This window comes from Betta splendens, chromosome 15 (assembly GCF_900634795.4).
Source record: "Betta splendens chromosome 15, fBetSpl5.4, whole genome shotgun sequence".
Classification (NCBI taxonomy): Eukaryota; Metazoa; Chordata; class Actinopteri; order Anabantiformes; family Osphronemidae; genus Betta; species Betta splendens.
Window position 1 is genome coordinate 2,816,152 of NC_040895.2, and position 22,906 is coordinate 2,839,057.

The 22,906-nt window shown below is 41.6% G+C and overlaps 3 protein-coding genes across 5 annotated transcripts in view; 1 reads left to right on the forward strand and 2 right to left on the reverse strand.

The window, feature by feature from the left end:
* Positions 1–8,780, forward strand: part of edaradd (EDAR-associated death domain) — a 27,973-nt gene extending 19,193 nt beyond the window's left edge. For both annotated transcript variants that reach the window (XM_029175839.3, XM_029175838.3), the window contains exons 5-6: positions 7,004–7,055; positions 7,261–8,780. In XM_029175839.3, coding sequence (XP_029031672.1) covers positions 7,004–7,055; positions 7,261–7,649 — 441 coding nt within the window. In that variant the 3' untranslated portion in view covers positions 7,650–8,780. The remainder of the gene's footprint in view (positions 1–7,003; positions 7,056–7,260) is intronic.
* On the reverse strand, positions 8,401–15,469 carry si:ch211-125o16.4 (neuroblast differentiation-associated protein AHNAK). Its single transcript, XM_029175837.3, has 5 exons — positions 15,326–15,469; positions 13,861–13,951; positions 13,620–13,740; positions 13,334–13,509; positions 8,401–13,026 (listed from the first exon to the last, which is right to left on the reverse strand). The coding sequence occupies exons 2-5, from the start codon at positions 13,861–13,863 to the stop codon at positions 9,145–9,147; spliced, it is 4,182 nt and encodes a 1,393-aa protein (XP_029031670.1). The 5' UTR covers positions 13,864–13,951; positions 15,326–15,469; the 3' UTR covers positions 8,401–9,144.
* Positions 15,470–20,841: 5,372 nt separating this feature from the next.
* exo1 (exonuclease 1) overlaps positions 20,842–22,906 on the reverse strand; it is a 28,592-nt gene continuing 26,527 nt past the window's right edge. For both annotated transcript variants that reach the window (XM_029127301.3, XM_029127300.3), the window contains exons 14-15: positions 22,138–22,334; positions 20,842–21,314 (exon numbers count right to left, since the gene is read on the reverse strand). In XM_029127301.3, coding sequence (XP_028983134.1) covers positions 21,203–21,314; positions 22,138–22,334 — 309 coding nt within the window. In that variant the 3' untranslated portion in view covers positions 20,842–21,202. The remainder of the gene's footprint in view (positions 21,315–22,137; positions 22,335–22,906) is intronic.

Sequence of the window (22,906 nt, forward strand, 5' to 3'; positions counted from 1 at the left end):
CCCAAAGAACCGGGGTTAAAACTGTAACACTGACGTGTCTTATCCCTACAAGGAATGTCTCCATAAGTAGGTGCGTTTTTACATGTATGTTCCCTAAATATTTCCGCAACTCTTCTCTTGAATCCACTAATTACCTAGTTTTTGCACAGTTAATGCTGTTTGTTATTGTTCTTGTCCTATTTTGTTCTCTGTTTTCAGCTTCTGCGAACAAAAGAATTTCCACATTGTGGGATAAATAAAGTCATATCCTATCCTAATACCTGGAACACGTTCCTTAGCAGATCACAAAAATAACCACTTGAAAGTTATACTGTTAGTATTTAGACTTGTTAATTAAAGCAGTGTTTACTATAATCATTGTTGAGTCAGTCAATAACATTTGTTAAAGATTAATTTTTGTTATGGTAATTATTATATTCATAATAATAATATTATTCTTATAATAAATATATAATATAATTGCAAGATGGCGTGACCTGAGTAGCAGCCTGCTGGAACAGCTCCTACTATCTCTCTTCTCTTCTTTACTTTCTCTATCGTATTTTGACCTGTTTTACGGGTTGTTGGTCTTAGTGGTAAACCCTACTTGAAGTCCAAACACAGGCAGACCACTTTTATTTCTGTTGTGCTCAACGTTCCTGTCTTTTTTAATTTTTTTGGGGAAGACAATAGAGGACCGTCTCAGCCCTACACATACCTTTCTTTATACCAAAGACCAGCTCTGCACCTCCCCACACAGGTGGTTCCACCTCAAATACAGTGGAAAAGGAGAGGCCGCAGAACAGGATGAAGACTCCGTGGGAGGAAATTGAGGTATACACCGACTCTGCTTCAGCAGAAGTATAGGGAGTGTAGTGTAATGTGGAAACGTGGCTGAACACATTGATGCTGGACTCAGTGGTCAGCCCGGGGGGCCAGGAGCCTGAGAGAGACTGAGAAGAATTAGCAGCAGGTGGTGTGGCACTGTTGGTTAACAACAGATGGAGCAGCCCAGTGCACATCTCTGTTACAACAACAGTTGTGCACCAGGCACATTGAGCTTCTTGCTGTCATCACCTTACTACACCTAGAGGGAGTTCTCATATGTTGTGGTGCTTGCTGTGTACCCCCCCCCCCCGGCCAACGTTGCAGCAGCATAAGCTACTGCACAGAGTGGTGACTCGGACGCAGATAAACGTTTGGACATTGCTTCGAATAAAGACATTGTTTTTAAGTCCTTTTAACAGCCTTTTATTTTGGACTGAAGCAGATAGATAAGAAAGAAGAATAAGAAAACCTTTAATAGTCCCGCAGTGGGGAAATTACCTCTCACAACAGCAGTACAGATGAGCAAGAATACAGGTACAGAACAGTTTGTGTTGGCACAGTACAAAGCAGTACAGTACAGTTAGAGTGAGTATGAGGTCATTGCAGGGTTATTGCACAGTAATGGGTAGAATTGTACCGGTAACAATATACATGATTGTTCACAGATTTACACAAATATTGTGCAGAGCAGGTTGCTATATAAACCACTGATGCAGTGGGTGAGTGACTGTGGTGGGATGTGGTCAACAGTTCTGATTGTACAGTCTGACAGCAGCAGGTAGGAAGGATCTACGATATCTCTCCTTCACACAGCGAGGGTGGATCAGTCTGCTACTGAAGCTGCTCTCCAGAGCAGACAGTGAGTCCTCCAGTGGGTGAGAGACCTGGTCCATGATGGATGTCAGTTTAGCCAGGACCCTTCTCTCACCCACCTCCTGCACCGTGTCCAGAGTGCAGCCCAGGACAGAGCTGGACTTTCTGATGATCCTGTCCAGTCTCTTCCTGTCCCTCGCTGTGATGCTGCTGCCCCAGCAGACCACACCGTACAGGATGGCTGATGCCACCACAGAGTCATAGAAGGTCTTCAGGAGTGGCCCCTTCACTCCAAAAGACCGCAGTCTCCTCAGCAGGTAGAGTCTGCTCTGACCCTTCCTGTACAGTGCATCCGTGTTATGAGTCCAGTCCAGTTTATTGTTCAGATGCACTCCCAGGTACTTGTAAGAGTCCACTCTCTCAATGTCCCTTCCCTGGATGTGCATCGGTGGGATGAGAGCAGGCTGCTGTCTGCGGAAATCCACCACCATCTCCTTCGTTTTCCCTACATTGATCAGGAGGTGGTTCCGCTGGCACCAGTCCACAAAGTTCTGAGTGAGTCCTCTGTACTCTGCATCGTCATCATCGGTGATCAGTCCGACGATCGCAGAGTCATCAGAGAACTTCTGCAGAACACAGCTGTCCGTGTTGTGTCTGAAGTCTGACGTGTAGAGGGTGAAAAGGAAGGGGGCCAGTACAGTCCCCTGTGGGGCCCCCACACTGCAGGTCAGAGTGTCAGACACACAGTCCCTGGCTCTCACAAACTGAGGCCTGTTTGTGAGATAGTCCATAATCCACTCCGTCAGATGAAGGTCCACACCAGCCTCCTCCAGTTTGTGTTTCAGAAGCATCGGCTGGATGGTGTTGAAGGCACTGGAGAAGTCAAAGAACATGATCCTCACAGTGCTGCTGGGCTTCTCTAGGTGGGAAAGGGCTCGATGTAGGAGGAAGATGACAGCGTCGTCTACTCCTATGCCGTGTCGGTAGGCGAACTGCAGCGGGTCCAGGTAGGTTCCCACTGCAGAGCGGAGGTGACCCAGGACCAGTCTCTCCAGTGTCTTCATCAGGTGTGATGTCAGAGCCACTAGTCTGAAGCTGCTGGGGTCTTTGGCGTGCGGTGTCTTGGGCACTGGTACCACGCAGGAGGTCTTCCAGAGCTGTGGTACCACCCTCAGCTTGAGGCTCAGGTTGAAGACATGCTCCATAACTCCACACAGTTCGCCTGCACAGGACTTTAGGAGTCTGGAGCTGATGCCGTCTGGTCCAGCTGCTTTCCTGGCCTTGATCTTCCTGAGCTCACTTCTCACCTGGGTGCTGGAGAAGGATAGGGGTGGAGGGAGTGTCTTAGTGTGGTGTGAAATGAGGGGTTGAGGAAGTGACTCAGTGTGGTGTGAAGTGAGGGGGTGTGGTTGGGATGAGTCACCAGTCGTCAGGGCTGAGGGTAGAGGGCTTTGTGTAAAGGTGTGAAGGGCTGTGGGGGCTGGTAATCCAGTGGTATGAGGTGACAAGAGGTTCGGAGGCAGCTGCTGGGAGGTGTGAGTGGGTGCTTGGTCAAACCTATTAAAGTGTGAGTTCAGCTCGTTGACCCAGCTCAGGTCCCCCTCAGCCTGTGGGTGTGGAGCTTTGAAGCCTGAGATGGTTTTCAGGCTCCTCCACACCTCACTGACATTGTTCTGCTGCAGCTGCTCCTCCATCTTCCTCCTGTAGCTGGACTTCCCCTCACGGATTTTCCTCCTCAGCTCCTTCTGCACCCTCCTCAGCTCCTCCCTGTCCCCTGATTTAAATGCTCTCTTCTTCTCCTTTAGCAGAGCTTTAATATCAGGGGTGACCCATGGTTTGCTGTTAGTGAAACACCGAACCCGCCTGGTGGGAACAGTGTTTTCACAGCAGAAGTTTATGTAGTCCGTTACACAGTCTGTTATTGCGTTAATGTCCTCCCCATGTGGGTCGCAGAGCTCTGTCCACACAGTGGTGTTAAAACAGTCCCTGAGAGCCTCCTCGCTCTCAGCTGTCCACCTCTTCACTGTGCGGGGCACCACCGGCTGCCTGTGTACAACAGGTTTATACACAGGCAGGAGATGCAGGATGTTGTGGTCAGCTCTGCCCAGCGGTGGGAGGGAGGATGCAGCGTAGGCCTCTTTGGTGTTGGCATAGAATAAGTCCAGTGTTTTATTGTCTCTGGTGGGGCAGGTCACATACTGGGTGTATGTAGGCAGAGCAGCTGAAGGAGGTGCATGGTTAAAGTCCCCAGAGATCAGGAAGAGGGCCTGTGGGTGCTGTGTTTGCAGCCTGCTGGTGACTGAGAGCAGGGTCTCAGAAGCTGTGTCAGCGTTAGCGGAGGGTGGGACGTACACAGCAATTATTATAACGTGTGTGAACTCCCTTGGCAGGTAGAATGGCCTCATGCCCACCGCCAACAGCTCAATGTCTCTGTTACACAGCTTCATTTTGACAGTGCAATGTCGTGGCATACACCACCTGATGTTCACAAACACAGCCAGACCCCCTCCCTTCCTCTTACCGCTGTTCTCCGTTCTGTCCGCACGTAGCAGATGAAAATTGTCCAGTGCGACAGTCGAGTCCGGGATGAGTGACGTCAGCCAGGTCTCCGTGAACAGCAGGACGCTGCTCGTTCTGTACTCCGGCTGGTACCGTGTGAGCGCCGCGAGCTCGTCGATCTTGTTGGCGAGAGATCTCACGTTCCCCATGATAACGGAGGGGACAGCGGGCCTGAAGCGTCTCGTTTTCTCCCGTCGTAGTTTTCCAGCGCGGCGCCCACGTCGGGACTTCACCAGCACCTCAGCGGTGATCTCGTGTCTGTCTCTGGGCAGAACTACAGCGCTGCGCAGCGCGATCAGCTGCTCCGCGGTGTAAACAATGCGCGCTCCGACCCCGACGCACATCGTAGCTTTAAAAACAGCGTTTGTACTGCGCCAAACTTAGAAAAACTATAAAAAAGCTGTGTACAGGTTGTGTACACTAATGTTACTAACAACACACTAGAAAGGTAAACTTAAATAAGTGAAGAAAGTAATAAATAGAAGTAAGAGGACAGGAGCTGTTGTGACCAGCAGCCAGCTCGACCGGCGCCGGAGAAAAAAAAAAAAATAATAGATGATAGAAAGCCACAGATTTAGACAAAACCTTCTTCTTTTTATCATCTTTTGTTAGTGACTGGCAAAACAAGATAGTTGTCCCTTCCAAAAGCCTTGGGACAATATGCAGATATTACATACAAAATGATGAAATTAACTATTGAATTAGTTTTAGAATTGCTGCGTGCCAAAGTAATGCACAAGCTATCGTTAGCAACATAAGCTAACGCTACTCCTAACAGTCCAAAACAGGACAAGCAGCAGCTCGTTACTGTACTCGAACTTCACATTGCAAGCTAAAACATTAAAAGGTTGAATACATTACCTTCTTGGTGCTCATTCGACCGGCATCCTGAAGCTAGTTTCGAGTTGGCCTTTATTTACAGTACATGCAGCCCAAAACTAATGATCCGTAACACACGTTCTCCATCAGCAGCAGTGTTGCCAGAATTCCGATAATTATGGTATTTATACAATAGTTTTGGGGTCTGTACAATCTACGATATCGTAGAGCCAATATACGATAGATCACCATAAACTTTTCACACGTAGCTGGTTGGCTCCTCTCTCTGTCAATCACATCTGTTGCTCATTGGTTCAGTTACTGTAGCTGCTCGTGTTTGTTTGCACCATTCTTCCACTATTGCGACAAAAGCGAAAATAAGCAACCATGAGTTCATAGCCGAAGCAAACTCCTAAAAAGACTCTGGTAAGCAAATCAAGCAGCCTAATTGGCCTGTATAGGTGTTGGATGCAACATTTAAGGGACAGATTCAACCGGCAACAAACAGGGTGAGAACTCCACAGGCAGTGTGGTGGGAATGTGCACCATGTTATAATTGTTCATTATAAAGTCTGACAGCAGCAGGAAGGTAAGACCTGCGGAATCTCTCTTTCCCACAGCGAGGGTGGATCAGTCTGTTGCTAAATCTGCTCTGCAGGGCAGACAGTGTTTACCGCAGTGGGTGAGACTTGTGGTGGTCGTGATTACGCCACAGAGTCATAGAAAGTCCTCAGGAGTGGCCCCTTTACTCCAAACAACCTCAGCCTTCTTAGGAGGTAGAGCTGGCTCTGGCCCTTCCTGTATAGTGCATCTGAGTTGTTAGTCCAGACCCGTTTGTTGTTTAGGTTAACACCCAGGCATTTATAACAGTCCACTCTCTGGATGTTCATTCCCTGGATGTTCACTGGAGGGGGGGGGGGCGTGTAGACTGACATTTGCAGAAGTCCACCAGCATCTCCTTGGTCTTTCCTGCGTTGATTAGAAGGTGGTTCTGCTGACATTTTAATTTCAGTTTATATGATAGTATGGAATATGAAAGCTAATTCACAAACTAATGTGGGCAACGTAACCTAGCGCTACTCCTGAGAGCAGCAGCTTGTAACTCATACTTCACAGCGCAAGCTAAAAAATCTGTTATATTACTTACTCAGTGCTCATTTGAGGTCCTGGGTGTTTTTTCTGGTTTGTCCTTGGTATTCTGAAGCTGGTTTTGAGTGGACCTTTGTTTACATGTAGCCCAAAACAGTAGAATCCACAACTTCATCCAAGACAAACCGGCAGCAGTAGATTTATTGCAGCACCGGGATATTCAGTTGTGTTTCTATCAGCGCAAAGGCACAAGTCTGCCGGTTGCCGGTTCTCAGCTCTCTGCTGTGGGCTGCTGGCTCCTTCGGGCAGCCTCGTCCACCTCCATATGGCGTAACTCGTCTGTGTCGTCTCGTCTCGCAACTTTGACCCATAAATGTAACCACGAATATCAGACTGTGCTAATACTCGAAAGAACTCACTATCTCATAAATAATCAAGAGTAGAACCTCCAGCCATTGAATATTAGTGCTGTATGCGAGAAAAAACAATGATGGACAGAGCGGTTTCGCTACAGCAGGCTGGCTCCGCCCCCTCTTAGCCTGACTATTGCTAGGGCAGGTAGAGAGAAAATCAGGAAGCATTAGTTGAAGTGTGTGGGCACACAGCACTCAATCCACCGAGGAATAAATGATAATTTTCTTTGCATAGATATTATGGTGGAATGAAGAGTATCCCTTCATTGTTAAATACTACTCAACATGTTTTTGGTCAACTGTCATTGAAAAAGATTTGTCTATTGTTTTTGTCTACTGTCTATTGCTGCTGAAAAAAAGTGTCCCCATTGTGGAAAAAAATAAAGCCGTATTGTATTGTGTTGTATTAATATTAACTGTTTGTGATCATTTCTTATTTCAGGCATGTATGTAATTTGGCCTTTGAGTTTACCAACATAATGTGTTTTTTTCCTGTGTTGCAGCCAGTTGAAGATGTTGAAGAGTGCATCTGCTCATCAACATCTACTTCAGCTGGTAAAACCTTTATTGTCATCCATACATTAGTACTATGTCTTTTAGCAGGAAACGCACATGTATATTTTGTTAGCCTTATTGAAGCATGGACATTTCAACTTGTAACGTTTAACCTGTAATAACAAGAGTACTGAATAGTGTTTCTGTGATAGCAGCCTGCAATTGAGACAGACACTGATGTTCATAAACTAATCTCTGATCTCAGACTACCCTAAAGAATTGCAGATACTAAACAGCCCCTGTGAAAACTGGTGCAGCTCAGCACCGCCTCCTAAGATCAGTGACCTCATGAATGACAAAGATCTCTTGGACTTACTACGGCTCAAACTGGATCCAAACCACTGCACCATCAAAAACTGGAAGAACTTCGCAAGTCGTTGGGGAATGAGCTACGATGAACTCACCCTGCTGGAGCACCGGACCCAGGGCTCCTTATCCTACAGCCCCACCCAGGAGTTTCTGCTGCGCTACAACCAGAAAACTGTCACAGAGCTTACAGAACTTTGCCGCATCTATCAGCGCATTGATGTGCTAAGACTGCTGCAGAGTTGGATAGAGAAGGACTGGCCATCACGGTGGCAACAGACTAGTTAATCAGTTTGATTGCATACATATCATGGCTGTCTTCAGCATCAAGAACTGCTTCATGTGAAACTATATCTCCCAGACAATATAGCATTGTGATGTATGTCTGTCGGTCTAGGCTGAAATCATGTAACATCTAGCTTGAAGATCTAGAATTGACTGTGTCTCAGACATATGCCCTAATAACTTCGTTTTTACAATGCGATTTTGAGCAAATTATAACCAAAATGGATTTTATGAACATTTATGTCTCTCAAAATCTCTCAAAAATGGTAATGCCCTGATGTTTTTATATTGCAATAATTTTCTTGAAATTGAATTTGTCTTATATAACACTTTTTGTCTACCAAATACAAAAATATTTTTATTCTTAGATCTACTTTGTGCCTATTGCTAACTAGCCTGTTGGAGCATGGAAACACACCCAACTGCAAGTAAACATGAAAACATTACACCTGCGAAACCTCACCATATTGTCATCATAGTGTACTTAAGTACAGCCAGCTGAACACACTTACGCTTTTTAATGTGCATCTGACCATGTGTTCATGACAATATACAGTATGTGTGTACCTGTAGTAACATGGTATTTATTTTTGGCAGTAACACGTATATTTGTGAAATATGCAAAGCATGTTATGAAACAAGATTTGAGTAATAATCTATTTTGCTGTGTCTCATTTACTGTGGTTCTGTTGTCCTGAGTGGAGACATTAGAATGGAGGAATGTGTTGGGTATTAAGTATAGCAGGTCTTAAAAAATGTTTTACATCGTTTAATGTCTTTTGTCATTCAGTGTTTCTCTTCTCTACAAAATTTTTGTTTGTCTTTGAGAAATAAACACATCAAAATCAATACAATTCTTTAGTATTTTTTAAGTTTTGCTATCAAGACACCTGTGAATACCTCTTATGACGTAAGAAATTTCAAGGTTCCAATAACTACTATAGGCAAAGGCATGTTAGAAAGAAATAATTTTCTACATCTCCCATTTATTAATTTCAATTATTTGCTCTCTGATGTATAATGCCTTCAACATTAAAGGGGGGTGGACACAGCTATACAAAATAGTTTACCCAAAAAAGTACAGGGATCACTGACAAGCATCAAACATTTTTAAGCAAACACTATGCTGATTATTCTCAGAAGAAGAAAAACTGTGTTGTGCTTTTTATGGAATATAGAAGTAACAGAAACATTCACACAATTCAAGGTACAAGGTGTAATCATATGCAGTACGGACGCTGATACCTAATATATAAGTAGCATGACCCCAGAATTCACAAAGATATAAATAACAGTAATATACACAGTTTATAAAACAAGTTTCTTTCTTTAGGTATCCAGAGTAATTAAGCAAAGATACTATCTGATATTAATTCTAGTAAAACTGGCAAGTGTAAAATAAACTTAGAATTTAGTACAGTTTATTGTCTGTTATTTATATATGTACATTTCTGGGCTAAAATTAAACCTAGCAGGTATCAGTTAGCATCTGAAACTATTAGGCCAAAGAATTAAGGCCAAGCATGTTAGAAAGGCCCAATGACAATTTGTCATTTTCATTTAATGACTTATCTCCTTTCACCAAAGAGGAAATTCCTGCTAGATTAACATCAGGACTTGGAACCTTTTCCCTTGCCAGTTTTAATCTCTCCATAATGTCAATCTTTTCACCTATTTTGGCTGATTTGCTTAATATTGGCAAGCGTATCCCTTTGCTAACAACATAATTTTTGTCTTCAGCATCGGATTTTGGTAAGTTTAAGGCTTCACCAATTTCTCCGATGTCATTAATGCTATTTCTGGGCAGCCTGTGGATTTTGAAGACAGGGAAGTCCGCATCAGCATTTGACATATTAGGTTCAGAGCAGACACCACTTTCATCTTCCACATTACCTAAAGCAGACTTTGATTTGATGGGCCATGATAGCTTACTTTTTTGAGAACCTTTTTTTTCAGTGTCTTCTTCATCTCTGACATGAAGCTCTGGCTGTTTTAGGCATGTCTTCAGGTCTAAAGGAGACACATTGACATCAGGTGAACTAACCCCTGTTTCCACACTGGGAGCTTTGACCGTCACATCAGGCGAAACATTAAGCTTTGCACTGGCATTAACTTCTGGAGCTTTTGTTTTTGACCCTGGAAAACCAAACTTTGGAAATTTAAAATTCAGCCCTTTGGACTTCTCAAGACTAGTATCTACATTTGGAGCTTTCAGGTCTATTTTAGGGTTTTTAATATCTTTCTCTAAATTAAGCTCACTCAAGTCTACAGAAGGAGCAGAGGTAGTGGCATCACCTGTATGACTGCCTACATTAAGTCTGGGTGCTTCTACATTCACTGAGGAATGGACAGTGGGAACCTCTACTTCAGGACTTGAAAGACCTAGGTTTGGAAACTTGCAGCGAGGTAGCTTAAAGTCACCAAGATGTGAATTACAGTCTAGATCTGGTCTTCCAATCAGTGCATCAGGTCCTTTGAGACCTTCTGTGGGCAGGTTGATGCCCACATTTGGACCTGTCAGTGTGGCATCAGGGGCTTTCAATTCAGAATTTGACAATTTGGCTGAGACGTTTTTGGGTGACAAGAGACTAATATCTGGTGCTTCAAAGTTTGAATCAGATATTTGTGGCAGATTAACACTTGGTTCTTTTACATCTGTCATTAGATCATCAGCCAGACTTGAAGGACTGAAGTCTCCTTTAATTCTGGGGGCAGAGAGGCTCAGATTAGATGCTTTGACACCTGCTGGCAATTCCACAGAGGGATCTATAGTGTCAAGTTTGGGGGTTTTAACATTTACATCAATGCCTTTGAGGTCTGCTTTGGGCAGTTCAGTATTCACATTAGGAGAAGTAAATACAGTTTTAGGTAGTCCATGTACATCACACATATCAAGATTTAGATTGTTGGGTTCTCTTCTTGAGTCAAGATTGGCATCAATATCTGGCACTTTCACTTTTGGTCCAGAGACTTTTTGGATTTTTAATGTTGGGACTTTGAATTTGCCAGAAGGGACTTCAATGTTAGCATCTGTTGCGTTCATATCAGCTTTTCCTTTGGGTAAATTCACCTGAGCTTCTGGTGCATTTATCTCACCATCAGTCTTTGGTACTGAGACTTTCCAGTCAGGGGGTGAAACATCAGCTTCGAGATCTACATCTGGCACTTTCACTTTGGATCCAGAGATTTTTTGCTTTTTAAGTGTTGGGAATTTGAATTTGCCAGAAGGGGCTTCAGTGTTAGCATCTGGGGCATTAATATCAGCTTTTCCTTTGGGTAAATTAATCTGAGCTTCTGGTGCATTTATCTCACCATCAATCTTAGGTACTGAAACCTTTAGCTCTGGGGCTAAAACGTCAGTTTCCATGTCTGCATCTGGTACTTTCACTTTGGATCCAGAGACTTTTTGCTTTTTAAATGTTAGTAATCTGAATTTGCTAGAAGATGCATTGATGTTATCATCTGGGGCATTAATATCAGCTTTTAATTTGGGTAAATTCACCTGAGTTTCTGGTGCATTTATCTCACCATCAGTCTTTGGTACTGAGACTTTCAAGTCAGGGGCTGAAACATCAGCGTTAAGGTCTACATCTGGCACTTTCACTTTGGAGCCAGAGATCTTTTGCTTTTTAAGTGTTGGGAACTTGAATTTGCCAGAAGGGGCTGCAGTGTTAGGATCTAGGGCATTGATATCAGCTTTTCCTTTGGGTAAATTCACCTGAGCTTCTGGTGCATTCATCTCGCCATCAGTCTTTGGTACTGAAACCTTTGGGTCTGGGGCTAAAACGTCAGCATCCAGGTCCACATCTGGTACTTTCACTTTGGATCCAGAGACCTTTCGCTTTTTAAGTGTTAGGAATCTGAATTTGCCAGAAGATGCATTGATGTTAGCATCTGGGGCGTTAATATCAGCTTTTAATTTGGGTAAATTCACCTGAGCATCTGGTGCATTTATCTCACCATGAGTCTTTGGTACTGAGACTTTTAAGTCAGGGGCTGAAACATCAGCTTCGAGGTCTACATCTGGCACTTTTACTTTGGATCCAGAGATTTTTTGCTTTTTAAGTGTTGGGAATTTGAATTTGCCAGAAGGGGCTTCAGTGTTAGCATCTGGGGCATTAATATCAGCTTTTCCTTTGGGTAAAAGCACCTGAGCTTCTGGTGCATTTATCTCACCATCAATCTCTGGTACTGAAACTTTTAGCTCTGGGGCTAAAACGTCAGAATCCAGGTCTACATCTGGTACTTTCACTTTGGATCCAGAGACCTTTTGCTTTTTAAATGTTGGGAGACTGAATTTGCCAGAAGATGCATTGATGTTAGCATCTGGGGCGTTAATATTAGCCTTTACTTCTGGTGCACTTTCACCCCCAATACTTGTTGCAGAAACATCAACATCTGGTATGCAATGATCTGTTTCTATATTAGTGTTGGGGCTATGAATCTTGGGTTTCCCCCATTTCAGATGAGGCCAGTTAATGTTACCCGATGTATCAACGTCAACATCTGGAGCTTGAGCATCTACACAAGTGCTTGGAAGATCGACTTTTGGGAGCTCAGGATTTGGTAAATCAATGTCACCCTTTATTTTTGGGCTTGAAAGGTATAAATCAGGTGTGTTTACATCTGTTGCCATATCTAAGTCTGTTCTTGAACCTTGAAGTTTTGGTTTCTTGAACTTCCAATTAGGCCAATTGATTTTACCAGTTTGAACATCTACATCAGAGCTTTTGACGTCTGCTTTTGGCAAATTAATGTCACCATCTGGAGCATTTAGATTCCTATCAGTATCTGATTTGGAAATGTTGACATCAGATGCAGGAGATAAGTCAGCACTCAAGTTAGCATCCAGCCCTTTAACTTTGGGACCTTTCCATTTCTGATGGGGCCATGTGACTTTGCCTGATGGTGTTTCAATATTAGTATTTGGAGCTTCTAAATTTACATCAAGAGAACTTGAATCAACATCTGACAATTTCAGGTCTAGATCTGGACTTTTAGGGTTTGTTTTCAGTGATGACAGGTTAGGGCCAGACGCCTCCAGATTTCCATTGACAGAAGGCAGATCTACATTCCCAACTGCTTCTGGTGTTTTGAAACGAGGCAAACTGAGCTGTGGCATTTCAAATTTTGGAGGATTGTATTTCAGGTTGCCTGGCTTAGATTCTGGTTTCCTGATGTCAAGTGAGGCACTAGGAGTGGTGAGCTGGGGTGTTGTGACATCAGCTTTCAGATGATTTATACTAAGACTGGGGGTGGGCCCACTTATTTCACTGTCCAGCCTCTGCAGATCATTTAATTTTCCATTCAGACCATCAAGCAAAGCAGCTGGCGTCCCCGATGATGTGTCCAGTGACAGCTCTTTCTGCGGACTGAGTAGCTGTAGGTAAAGTATTGAAAAAGTAGAGTTACATTTTTTATTACAGAGCTACAGAAAACGATGCTGTTATTCATTCAATTTATCGAAATTTTAAGAAAATGCTGATGCTGGATTAAGATGATTTTGAAGTCATGATGTAAAGTAACATTGAATCAGTGACAAATGAGGGTGACTTTACAAGCTTTACTAAAAATATTTTAGCTTTTCTGGACAGTTTGTTTTAAAAGTATTACTATGTGTATGTAGGTCTGGTTTAACACACAATCTTTAATAATAAATTAGCCATGCCTGAGGCTGTGATGTTTACCTCTGCTGAGTCTTTAAGACCCAATCCCACAGAGCCAAAGTCAACGCTGCCAGTCAACTCCTTCTTTGTAAGAACCTTCATGTTGTTATCATATGGCTCCAGAACCTTCAGAATGTTCTGCACATCATTTTTATTGAGATGGTCTAGGTGTATAGTGGCAGCCATAATCTTATCTCCTGTCACAAGTAGAAAGAAGAGGAAAAACTTAAATGTATTAATTCTTATCCCAGCTGTCACTGGGCAGGAGGCAGCAGGCACTGCAAACGATTCTTCCCAGCACTTATACCTGCTTGCAGGCCACTCTTCACAGCAAGAGTGTCATTTGTGATTCCTTTAATGATGACTCCATTATCTGAGTCATCCAGGACGAGGCATTCTGAGAAACTTGTACTCCTGCCGTTTTCACTCTTGATTAAAAAAAGTTTCAATTACACACAAGATAAAACATCTGCATACACATGCATTACATCATGAGGGTTTTTAAGTTTGAACTAAAATGTTTACATATTTTTGGTACTTATACTTACCATATTTTGTAGGAATCTTTACATCTGCATTATCATTGGCTTTATATAAAACACAGAAAACAATAGAAACGCCAAATCAAAGCAAATGGAGCTGTAAACAGCAGAAAAAAGCATTGTTAGCTATGAAGTCATATAATTTAGAGTGAAGCAGAATGAGAACCAAGATAAACATGTATTTTTTCAAAATTTGTGTGCTCTATTGTAACATAGATAATGATTAATCATTTTGTAAGATAATAATAGTGAAATATCACCATTCATGAAAATGTTATTGACCATTCAATGTGGCATCTAAAGGTTTGAAATGTACAAATCACTACAGGGACAATAGTTTCATGGAATATGCTATAACACTCATGCTACCAAAAGACTCCATCAAAGCACAATTCATTCTTTTAGTCCATGTTGACAAATAATGGCAGGTACTAGCAGATATTTTTTAGGTCCTGATATCTGAAGTGGCAGATGAAAGTTCAGTTCAGCTCCTTAACAACCCTGCTCCTGATCACAAATCCTTACCTGCCTGTAAGCCATTCTAAACATGACTGACAGAGAGCAAACACCCACCCACAGGTTCACCTTACATTTCAGGAATCCAGTGCTTCTGCCAGGTTTGCTCAGAGGAAAGTATGCATCTAAGCCAGTCAGTTTACCTGCATTCTAACTCAACATGCCACACAAGGCCCATGCACATACACATCCTCGCTCACGCACCGGCCTCTCAAAATGGTTGCATGACGTTTTTTTTGCCCTTGCTTAAAAACAGACTATTTAAAAAAGTATGAATTTTTTTTCTTCATATTTTACCACTTTTATAAGTGAGTAAGCAAGAGCAAAGGGTCATTAAAATGATGCCAAGTTGTGATTAACAACTAGGTACTGTAGGGCTAATACCCTGATGAGAACAAGACCACATGTGGGTTAATTGCTAACTTCTTGTTGGGAGCTAAGCTTAATGATTTATACAATTAGATCTCCAAACCCACAACAATTTAGGGATATTACAATTGTGCACAGTATGTTCAGGCATATTTGAATTATGAAGAGACAGAAGTAATGCCAAATGACTAGATCTGTGAAAACACACACACAAATCTGAGCCATGCAGTTTATACCATTTTTCTAAAACAGAAATACAGTTCAAGTTACACTGAATCCTGAATGTATCTTTAACCATCAGTTGCTAGTACAGAAAACAATACAAAATAATCTTTTCTTTTAAAATTTCAGTGAGGTCCTCCTAAAGAGGTGCCACAACCCTTCTCTAATGCAGATTTCCTTGTCTTTCCGCTAACTGTTGGTGAATAACCTACAGGAAAATTACCAACTTACAACACATTCACGAATAGAGTTAACTATCAAAAGACTAGTTTAAGGACAAGTTCATGAAGTAATTGTATATGATAAACACAGCAAACCCTCAGCAATGCTGTATTTGAGTAAGTCAACATGCTAATAGACTCACCATACACTGCTACCAGAGATGCAACTATGGGAGAGACGTCACCTGTCAGTGTGTCACTGCTGTTCTGTCCGACAGGATCACATGAATGAGCCTGTTAAAAAACCCAGAAGCTGAAAGCCTGGAGAACAGGTTGGGCAGCATTAGCACCACCTCTCTCATTATCACAAACATACACACGTACACACACACCATCTGAATTCAAACTATGTCACAGAGTGCGACAGGCAGGCCTCTTGGCAGCCGAAACCTAAGTAGAATGCACAAGAAACAAAGACACTCCTTTCTAACAGGATGAACCAGGTTTTCAAGGAGCAGATCCATGGCAACAGTGTATCAAACGAAACATTTCACTTGCACCTTTTTACAATACCTTTGGGTTTTGTACAGCAGGTCAGGGTGCTTGAATCCAAAAAAGGACCAACATCATTTCATCACCATATGCCTCTTGAACAAAGCTCTTCATGTGTTTTCTTCATGACCAAACATACAAAACATAGACTAGTGTCTGAATTGGACAACGTACAGCGATCATACATAATTGTATAACTACATAACTATCCTTTAGCATTTCAACATCAGTTGCAGTTATGACATTTAACATTGTAATAATATATGATAATATACACACATGAGCATGCAGCAACATATGGAAAATGGTTGTTATGCATATAATAAATGGGGGGGGTCAAAACATTACAACTATGTAACATTTGACATAATGCTCTCTACTATGACTGTTAGTTCAATCCTTTGGATTGAATTAGACTCTACAGGTGATCCTAATAACGTGACCAATCTTACTCCAGTTTCAAGCAAATCAATGTTCAATTTCATTCAATTTTATTTATAATGCAAGGCACTTTACAAGGTAAAGACCTTACACAACTAAGCCCAACAAATCCCACATACAGCAAGCCTTGAATTGTAATTAATTACAATTTGACAGCAACAGTGGAGAGAATAAACTCCCTCTCTAATGAGGGAGAAACCTCCAGCAGAACCAGGCTGGATGGAGGCGGCCATCTGCCTCGACCGTCTAGGGTGAGTTGAGAGAGAGACTGAAAAGCACAGCAACAACAACAAGCCAGAATAGAACATGTGACTCTAATACTGCATGAGAGGCTTAACTGTCATTGTCTTTTAAATAAACCAGTGTTTGTGTTTTAAATAAACAAGAATAAATGAAGCAGCTGGTGTGGGTCAAGAAACGACCTGATGCCTTCTGCGATGCTTGGTGTGAGTCACTGTGTCGAGCATTTGATGTACCTCTGCTAACACTGATATGACATTGTGGTATATAACCAAAGCGAGTGCAGCATGAGTCACTACCCAACCCATCCAACCAATTAATGCAATGTGAGGACTGTGTACAGGAATGATTTAGAGGGTGTTGCCAGTCTTAGACAATAACTAAACGATGAGCAATAGAAACAAGGAATTTACAAGTTCTTGAGTTGTGAGTCCTTTGCTCTTTAGCAAATAAAGTGAGGATGTAATAATTAGCTGGGGTTGATTTGTAACCACTAGTCCTTGGTGGCTCAGTTGGTAGAGCATTGGCTTGGGAAGCAGAAGGTCCCAGATTCAAGAGCACCAAGTGTGTCCTTGAGTAAGGCACTTTGCACTACTCCAGGCACTCCCAGGCGCCGCACTGTGGCTGCCCACTGCTCCCCTAAGGGGATGGGTAAAAATGCAGAGAATAATTTCCCCAATGTGGAATCAATAAAGTTCAATTATTATTATTATTAAAACTATTTCAGTGTATTTCAACTCAAGCTAACTCATTAACTTGGTTCCGCTCACGCCTGTCGTATAAACACAGTGCAAACATGTTCCAGTGACCAGACAAATTTGAGTCAAGTTGATCAAAATCCCTCATACAAGCTGCAGCCCACTGATTGTAAATGAAGAATGTAGTTTTGTACTCAGGAGGAGGCCAACTATGAGGGGAATTCTACTAACACACTGGTTCCAATGATTGATGTAACATTGGTGATGTTGTAACAGTAGAGTAGAGGTGTGAGTAACCCTGTTTCACAGGTATTCATTAAAGCGCACAAGTTTCAACCTGAAGCAGAGGCAGCAAACGCAACATGAACTAACAAGGACTGCCTGTATGCCTACATAGAATAATCCTGAGAGTAATCCTGATGTGCTCCGCAGTCATGGAGCCATGTTTTTTTCTTGCTCTCTGATCCTAGAAAATGCAGCCTTTGGCTAACAGACATGTATGGACATAATAACTTGCACATTCACATGGGAATTTTCTTGATCATCTTTCAAGGTGTAGAGAGACAGAAAACCTGAGGCAGGGAGAATGTGAGGTATGACTGCCCCTCAGATGTCGTATGTCAACTTCTAGTCATGTGACAGATTGATGAATCTAGTCAGTTAACAGAATAAACCTTTTCAAATGTTAAATGTCTTTCTGCATAAGGCTGATTCATGGTTACTGCTTTTTTTTCCGATTCTGTCACATCTTTCCTCAAAGTTTACACATTACGGTCATGTCACCACCTCACAGACACTGCTTTAACAGTAGCTATGCAAACTATTGTTTTCATAAACACACTTCTGTGCTGACATGCGAAGTGCTACAGTCAGGACCATAAATATTTGGACAGAGGCAAATTTTTTCTAATTGTGTTTCTGTACATTACCACAGTGAATTTTAAATAAAACAACTCACATGCAGTTGAAGTGCAGACTTTCAGCTTTAATTCTGTGGGTTGAACAAAAAGATGTGAAAAACGTGAAAATCTAAAGCTTTGTTGGCAGTGACTGAAGTCTTGAAAGTCTAATGGACATCACCAGATGTAGTGTTTTCTCCTTCTGAATGCTCTGAATGATCTTGTTTTATGTAAAATTCACAGTGGTAATGTACAGAAAAAAACAAGTAAGAAAAAGTGTCCAAATATTTATGGTCCTGACTGTATGTTAATGTTGACTTTATCAGGGATCATGCTTGGTGGAGAAACCAGTGCAGAGACAGACTGATTAGATGCTGTTTTAATGGAGCTGCATAGGTTGGTCAAGACAGGCACAGGTCGGTACACAGGAGGCTCAGGCAAAAATACATAGATGGATCAGGCAAGCGTCAGTCAGAACAGGCAAGGGTCATTCACAGTAAACAGTTCCTTACGAGGACTAGGCAAAAACACAGTCAAGGCACAAACACAGTCAATGCATGGTCTAGGCAAAACAAGATCAATGGAAGAATGCTGACAAGAACAGACAATCTGGCAAAGAGTGAGGTGAGTACTGGTGCTTATATATTGAGTTAATCACAAACAGGGAACAGCTGTGGTGACAAAGACTGGAAATAAAGCAGAAATAAAAATGTGCAAATTAGGACAGGAACTAAACACAATAAAACCTGAATGCTGTGGCCTCACTGCAAGTATAGTCCACTCACTCATTAGTGGTAACAATGACCAGAACACAACCACCATCCTCCACACTCTTTCTATGGGCTTGAGGACTGAAGATGTTATTTGGAGTAGAAGACAGGCTTAAACAAGGAAAATACATTACTTAATATCAGGCACTGAAGCATGCAAACAGTGTGTAATTGTGATGTGGACCCTCTATGACTACTTTTAAAGTGCCACACGCGTGAAATATTATTAAAAAAAAAAGAATACCATCATAGTGCAGGACTGGACTAGTCAACAGAGATGTGCCTATAGAGTTTCAGTTTTGAAAAGGTGAACTTTTCCATTTGAGTGAAAGTTGCCTGGACAGAAACTGAACCCACACAATGCTCAAATATATTAACCCATTAAAGGTCCCATGCAAATAGGTTTCTTACGAAGCACAATCAAACAGGGATAAGCTTGGCATCAAGTTCTTCAGCTGTTTTTTTTTGCTTCAAATTATGACTTGACTAAAGTAAATTAACTGGCTTGAGTCAAGCCCATTAACAGAATGCACTGTAGAGGGTGTGAAGATGTCAGTCTAGCTGTCTGTTAAGTGGGCCCATAGTGAGGAAATGCTACAGCACAGAACAGTGAAACTAACCACTACAAACCCTGAATTCCCCCGAAGGAAATAGAAACTTTGTCCTGGCTCACACAGAGGACATGCGGGGGGATGATTCAGGCCTTCTGCTTCATTCCAAAGTAATGCAAACCTGAATCAAGGCTGTTATGTAGAACCCTTTACAATCCCACTGAGTTCTAAGATGCTTTGGCGGTTAACATAAATGACACCACTACAGGACAATGCAGGGTAAGGGTGATCTAATAAAGAATGAGTTAATTGTGAGTGCTGGCCATTGTACCACCCTCCAACCAAACAGTAAGGTTCCAGAGTGGATTAATTTGACCAATGTTGCATTAACACCTGGTATGTTTAAGCCAGCTGTGCTCTAACATTCAGTGTTGTTCACGTTCTGTGACAGCACATGCTCTTTTTAGCAATCCATGTTTTATATGCACTCACATGTCCCACCCAGAAATGAGGAGGTCAGTATGATCAGTATAATCAGAAACTCACAGACAGTTTAGAGGATCCCTTCACATGAAATTTGAAAACAGGATAAAGAAACAACACCTACACGTACTTCTCAAAGTATATGATCACTTATTACATCCACACCTATGATGCACTTTTGCTAAGTACTTATAAGTACATAGAATAAGTAATTCTGTCTCATGACTTTAAGAGCCCTCTACAGCTCCTGCATGCTTTGTGGGTGGTGTTAAATCTCATCATAGCCCTCCACCACTCTGCTTAGCACGATAGTGACAGTATATGCGTTGACAGGAGAATGCTGTGACACTGCATTCCTGGCAGTGTTGTGTAAAGAAGTCTGTCCTTAATGTTTACAAAAGTTTGACACATTCCACATTAAACACAGTCTCAAAGACACCAGGTCATGAATGTACACAATACTAATCAGACTCATGGCTTCCCTTTAAAGAGTAATAACATGTTTGATACGGTACATTTCTGATTAGCATACGTCCATGTTCAGACTTGAATTTTAAACCTGCTGCTCACCTGTAAGCTACAAACGGTCTGTTTTTTATGTGCAGCTGCAGTTTTCTCCTCTTGTAGTTGCACCTAAACACAGCAGGGTAATATAATTTTTGTTCTCATTAATATAACTACTTCTTAAGATGAAACTATTAAGACTGTTGTGTCGTACATGATGTCCTCATTATGTTACCTGTCAGTGAGGTCATGGCCCCTTGTGCAATGTGTCAGGCTGATTAGAAGCAGACTAAAACATGCCTGGTATCTGGTTAGTTCCACCCCCACTACAAATTGTTGAAATGGTGGATGAAGTGAAATTCCTTACACAAATCAAATTCTATCTTTAAGACAGCACTGTAGCTGTGGACATGTATTTATGCAAAATCCCACAGAACTGGCTAAGATTAATATCCGTACTAGGTTTTACACAGATTTTATGTTTGTGTCATCTAGAGTCATCAGTTAGTCGGCATGTTGTTTAATTGTGAGGACTAAGGATATCCAGCTGGCCTATTTGAACCAAAGGACCCAACAATTGCTGAAGGAGGGTATTGTGTTTATTAAAATAAGTACTTCTATTTAAAAAAACATATACAAATCTTGTAATTCTTTAAGAGTACAACTGTTTGCAGCAGTCTTAACACATTCCTTGTGTAATTAGCACACAGTCAGTACCTTCTTAGGTATGTGCATATTCAGTCAGCCTTTCATGTGACACATTCTTTGACTCTGACATAAATCATAGTTGTTTGCTGTGGTTTGTGTGCATTTAGAAGATCTGGAACCAACACATGACACCCTAGAATCAGAGAGCTTTATTAAAAATTAAATATTAAAAAACAAATGACAAATGACTGACGGGGTATGTTCAAAAGCTTCCCAGACACAAAGCCTGCCCCATCAAAGGCTGGTGACTTTAGCCCTGTCCCTCTGTGGCAACTTGTCCAAAAGGTTGTCTTTGACTGGGGACATGGGTGCTCCTGGTTTACAGGAACACATCTTTTGGGTATCTCTGTAAGACATTGTGGTTTTAGAGTCGTTGTAGTGTTGGGAAAGCTTTAGTTTTTGCAGCTGTGATGTACTAGTGTCAGAATATTACATACATAACTTTTGTTGTCCAAGCTGATCCACCCAAGATAATTAAATAATCAGTAACAATCAAAAAGTCCAAATGTTGCTCACAAGTTAATGGTGGCATGAAGTGAAATGTCTTTCAAAAATAGATTACTGCCTGAAAGATCACTTTTTATTTTAAGAATTTGCGACATTAAAAATTCAACAACATAACCTTTTCCTGGCTGAGAAGGAATTTAAAAGTCAAGGGATTGAGAGAGGAAGAGAGGGAACCCTGTCTCACTGTGTATAAGTGAGACACAGAATAAAACCACCACATCTACATGGGTCCTCCACGTGTAGGAGGATTCCGAAATTTTAGATGTTAACTAGTTGCAGAAACTAGGAACTAAATCTTATTTCTCAAAGAAATTACGTAGGAGAACTGTCCTGTTGCAAAAAACTGCTTACAAACTGTCATCGTGCGTTTCTACAAAAGACGGAAAAGATGAAAGGGGGCAAGTTGACGCCTCTGACGACCATTATACAAAAAAATATGAAGAAAAAAAAAAAAACTAAAATGAACTGTACAAAAGCTGAGAACGAGAGAGAGACTGAGCTCATTTGAATTACTCAAAAGAGTGGTCTATGTTTTAGTCAGAGTAACATTCACTACAACATATTCTGATCACATTCTAAAAGCCAGAATGGAACAAAGTACAAAAAAAGAGATGTGAGAAAATGCAATAATTTATGGATGGGTGCAGAAGTATGATATTTACCTTCTGAAGCTGAAGTTCTTCCAGAGGCTGCTAATGGTTGTCTGGACACCAGGCTTATTCTCATTATTGGGGGAAAAGGCTTCCCTCTGAGAACCAGCACATCGCTTTCTTAATCCACTTGCTCTGGCTGGGCCAAATGTCTGCCCCTTTCCTATGTGACTCTTACTGCTTGGCTGCAGCTTTGACAAACCTGAAATCTACAGTGGGAAGAAAAACATATACAGAAAGACAAGAATGAAACATAGAAGTTGAGATACACACGCTCTTGCTAGCTTACTAGCAGAATATTTATTTTATCTGTGGGATCCTACATACAGACAGAAACCAAGCTAATTTGGGAAGGATGACAATGACACAATGTGTGTGATTGCCACAAATCAAAAGCAAATTCTAAAGCTGGTTACACAGAAAGGCAATATATGCAAACAGTAAACACAACTAGATAAAGCATTGCTACAGGAAAATGCACAGTAAATGCTGCCATGCTGAATGTATTCCTGGAGAGTTGCTGAAAGTAGCTGAAATTAGAATGTATTTGAAGAGAATGAGTTGTTTAAACAGGGCTGAATGTTTGCAGAAGAAGCAGAAGCAGTTGAATTTCAAATTGAGGAAAGTTGAAAAAGATTTGCTGAAATTGAAAGATTGAAAAATACAGGAATGCATAATAAAACTATTTATTTATTAGATTTAGCTGTTTTGTTGCATTTAGGTATAAGTTAGAGATAAAAGAATAGCTTAAAATTATGGAAACAGTTAATACACCTGAAAG

What these genes read in the sequence shown, in the direction of transcription:
- si:ch211-125o16.4 (XM_029175837.3), bottom strand. An exon ending in GAAGAGTGGCCTGCAAGCAG is followed by an intron (nt 13,510 to 13,619) that starts GTATAAGTGCTG and finishes TACTTGTGACAG; the next exon opens with GAGATAAGATTATGGCTGCC. An exon ending in GTCTTAAAGACTCAGCAGAG is followed by an intron (nt 13,027 to 13,333) that starts GTAAACATCACA and finishes CTTTACCTACAG; the next exon opens with CTACTCAGTCCGCAGAAAGA.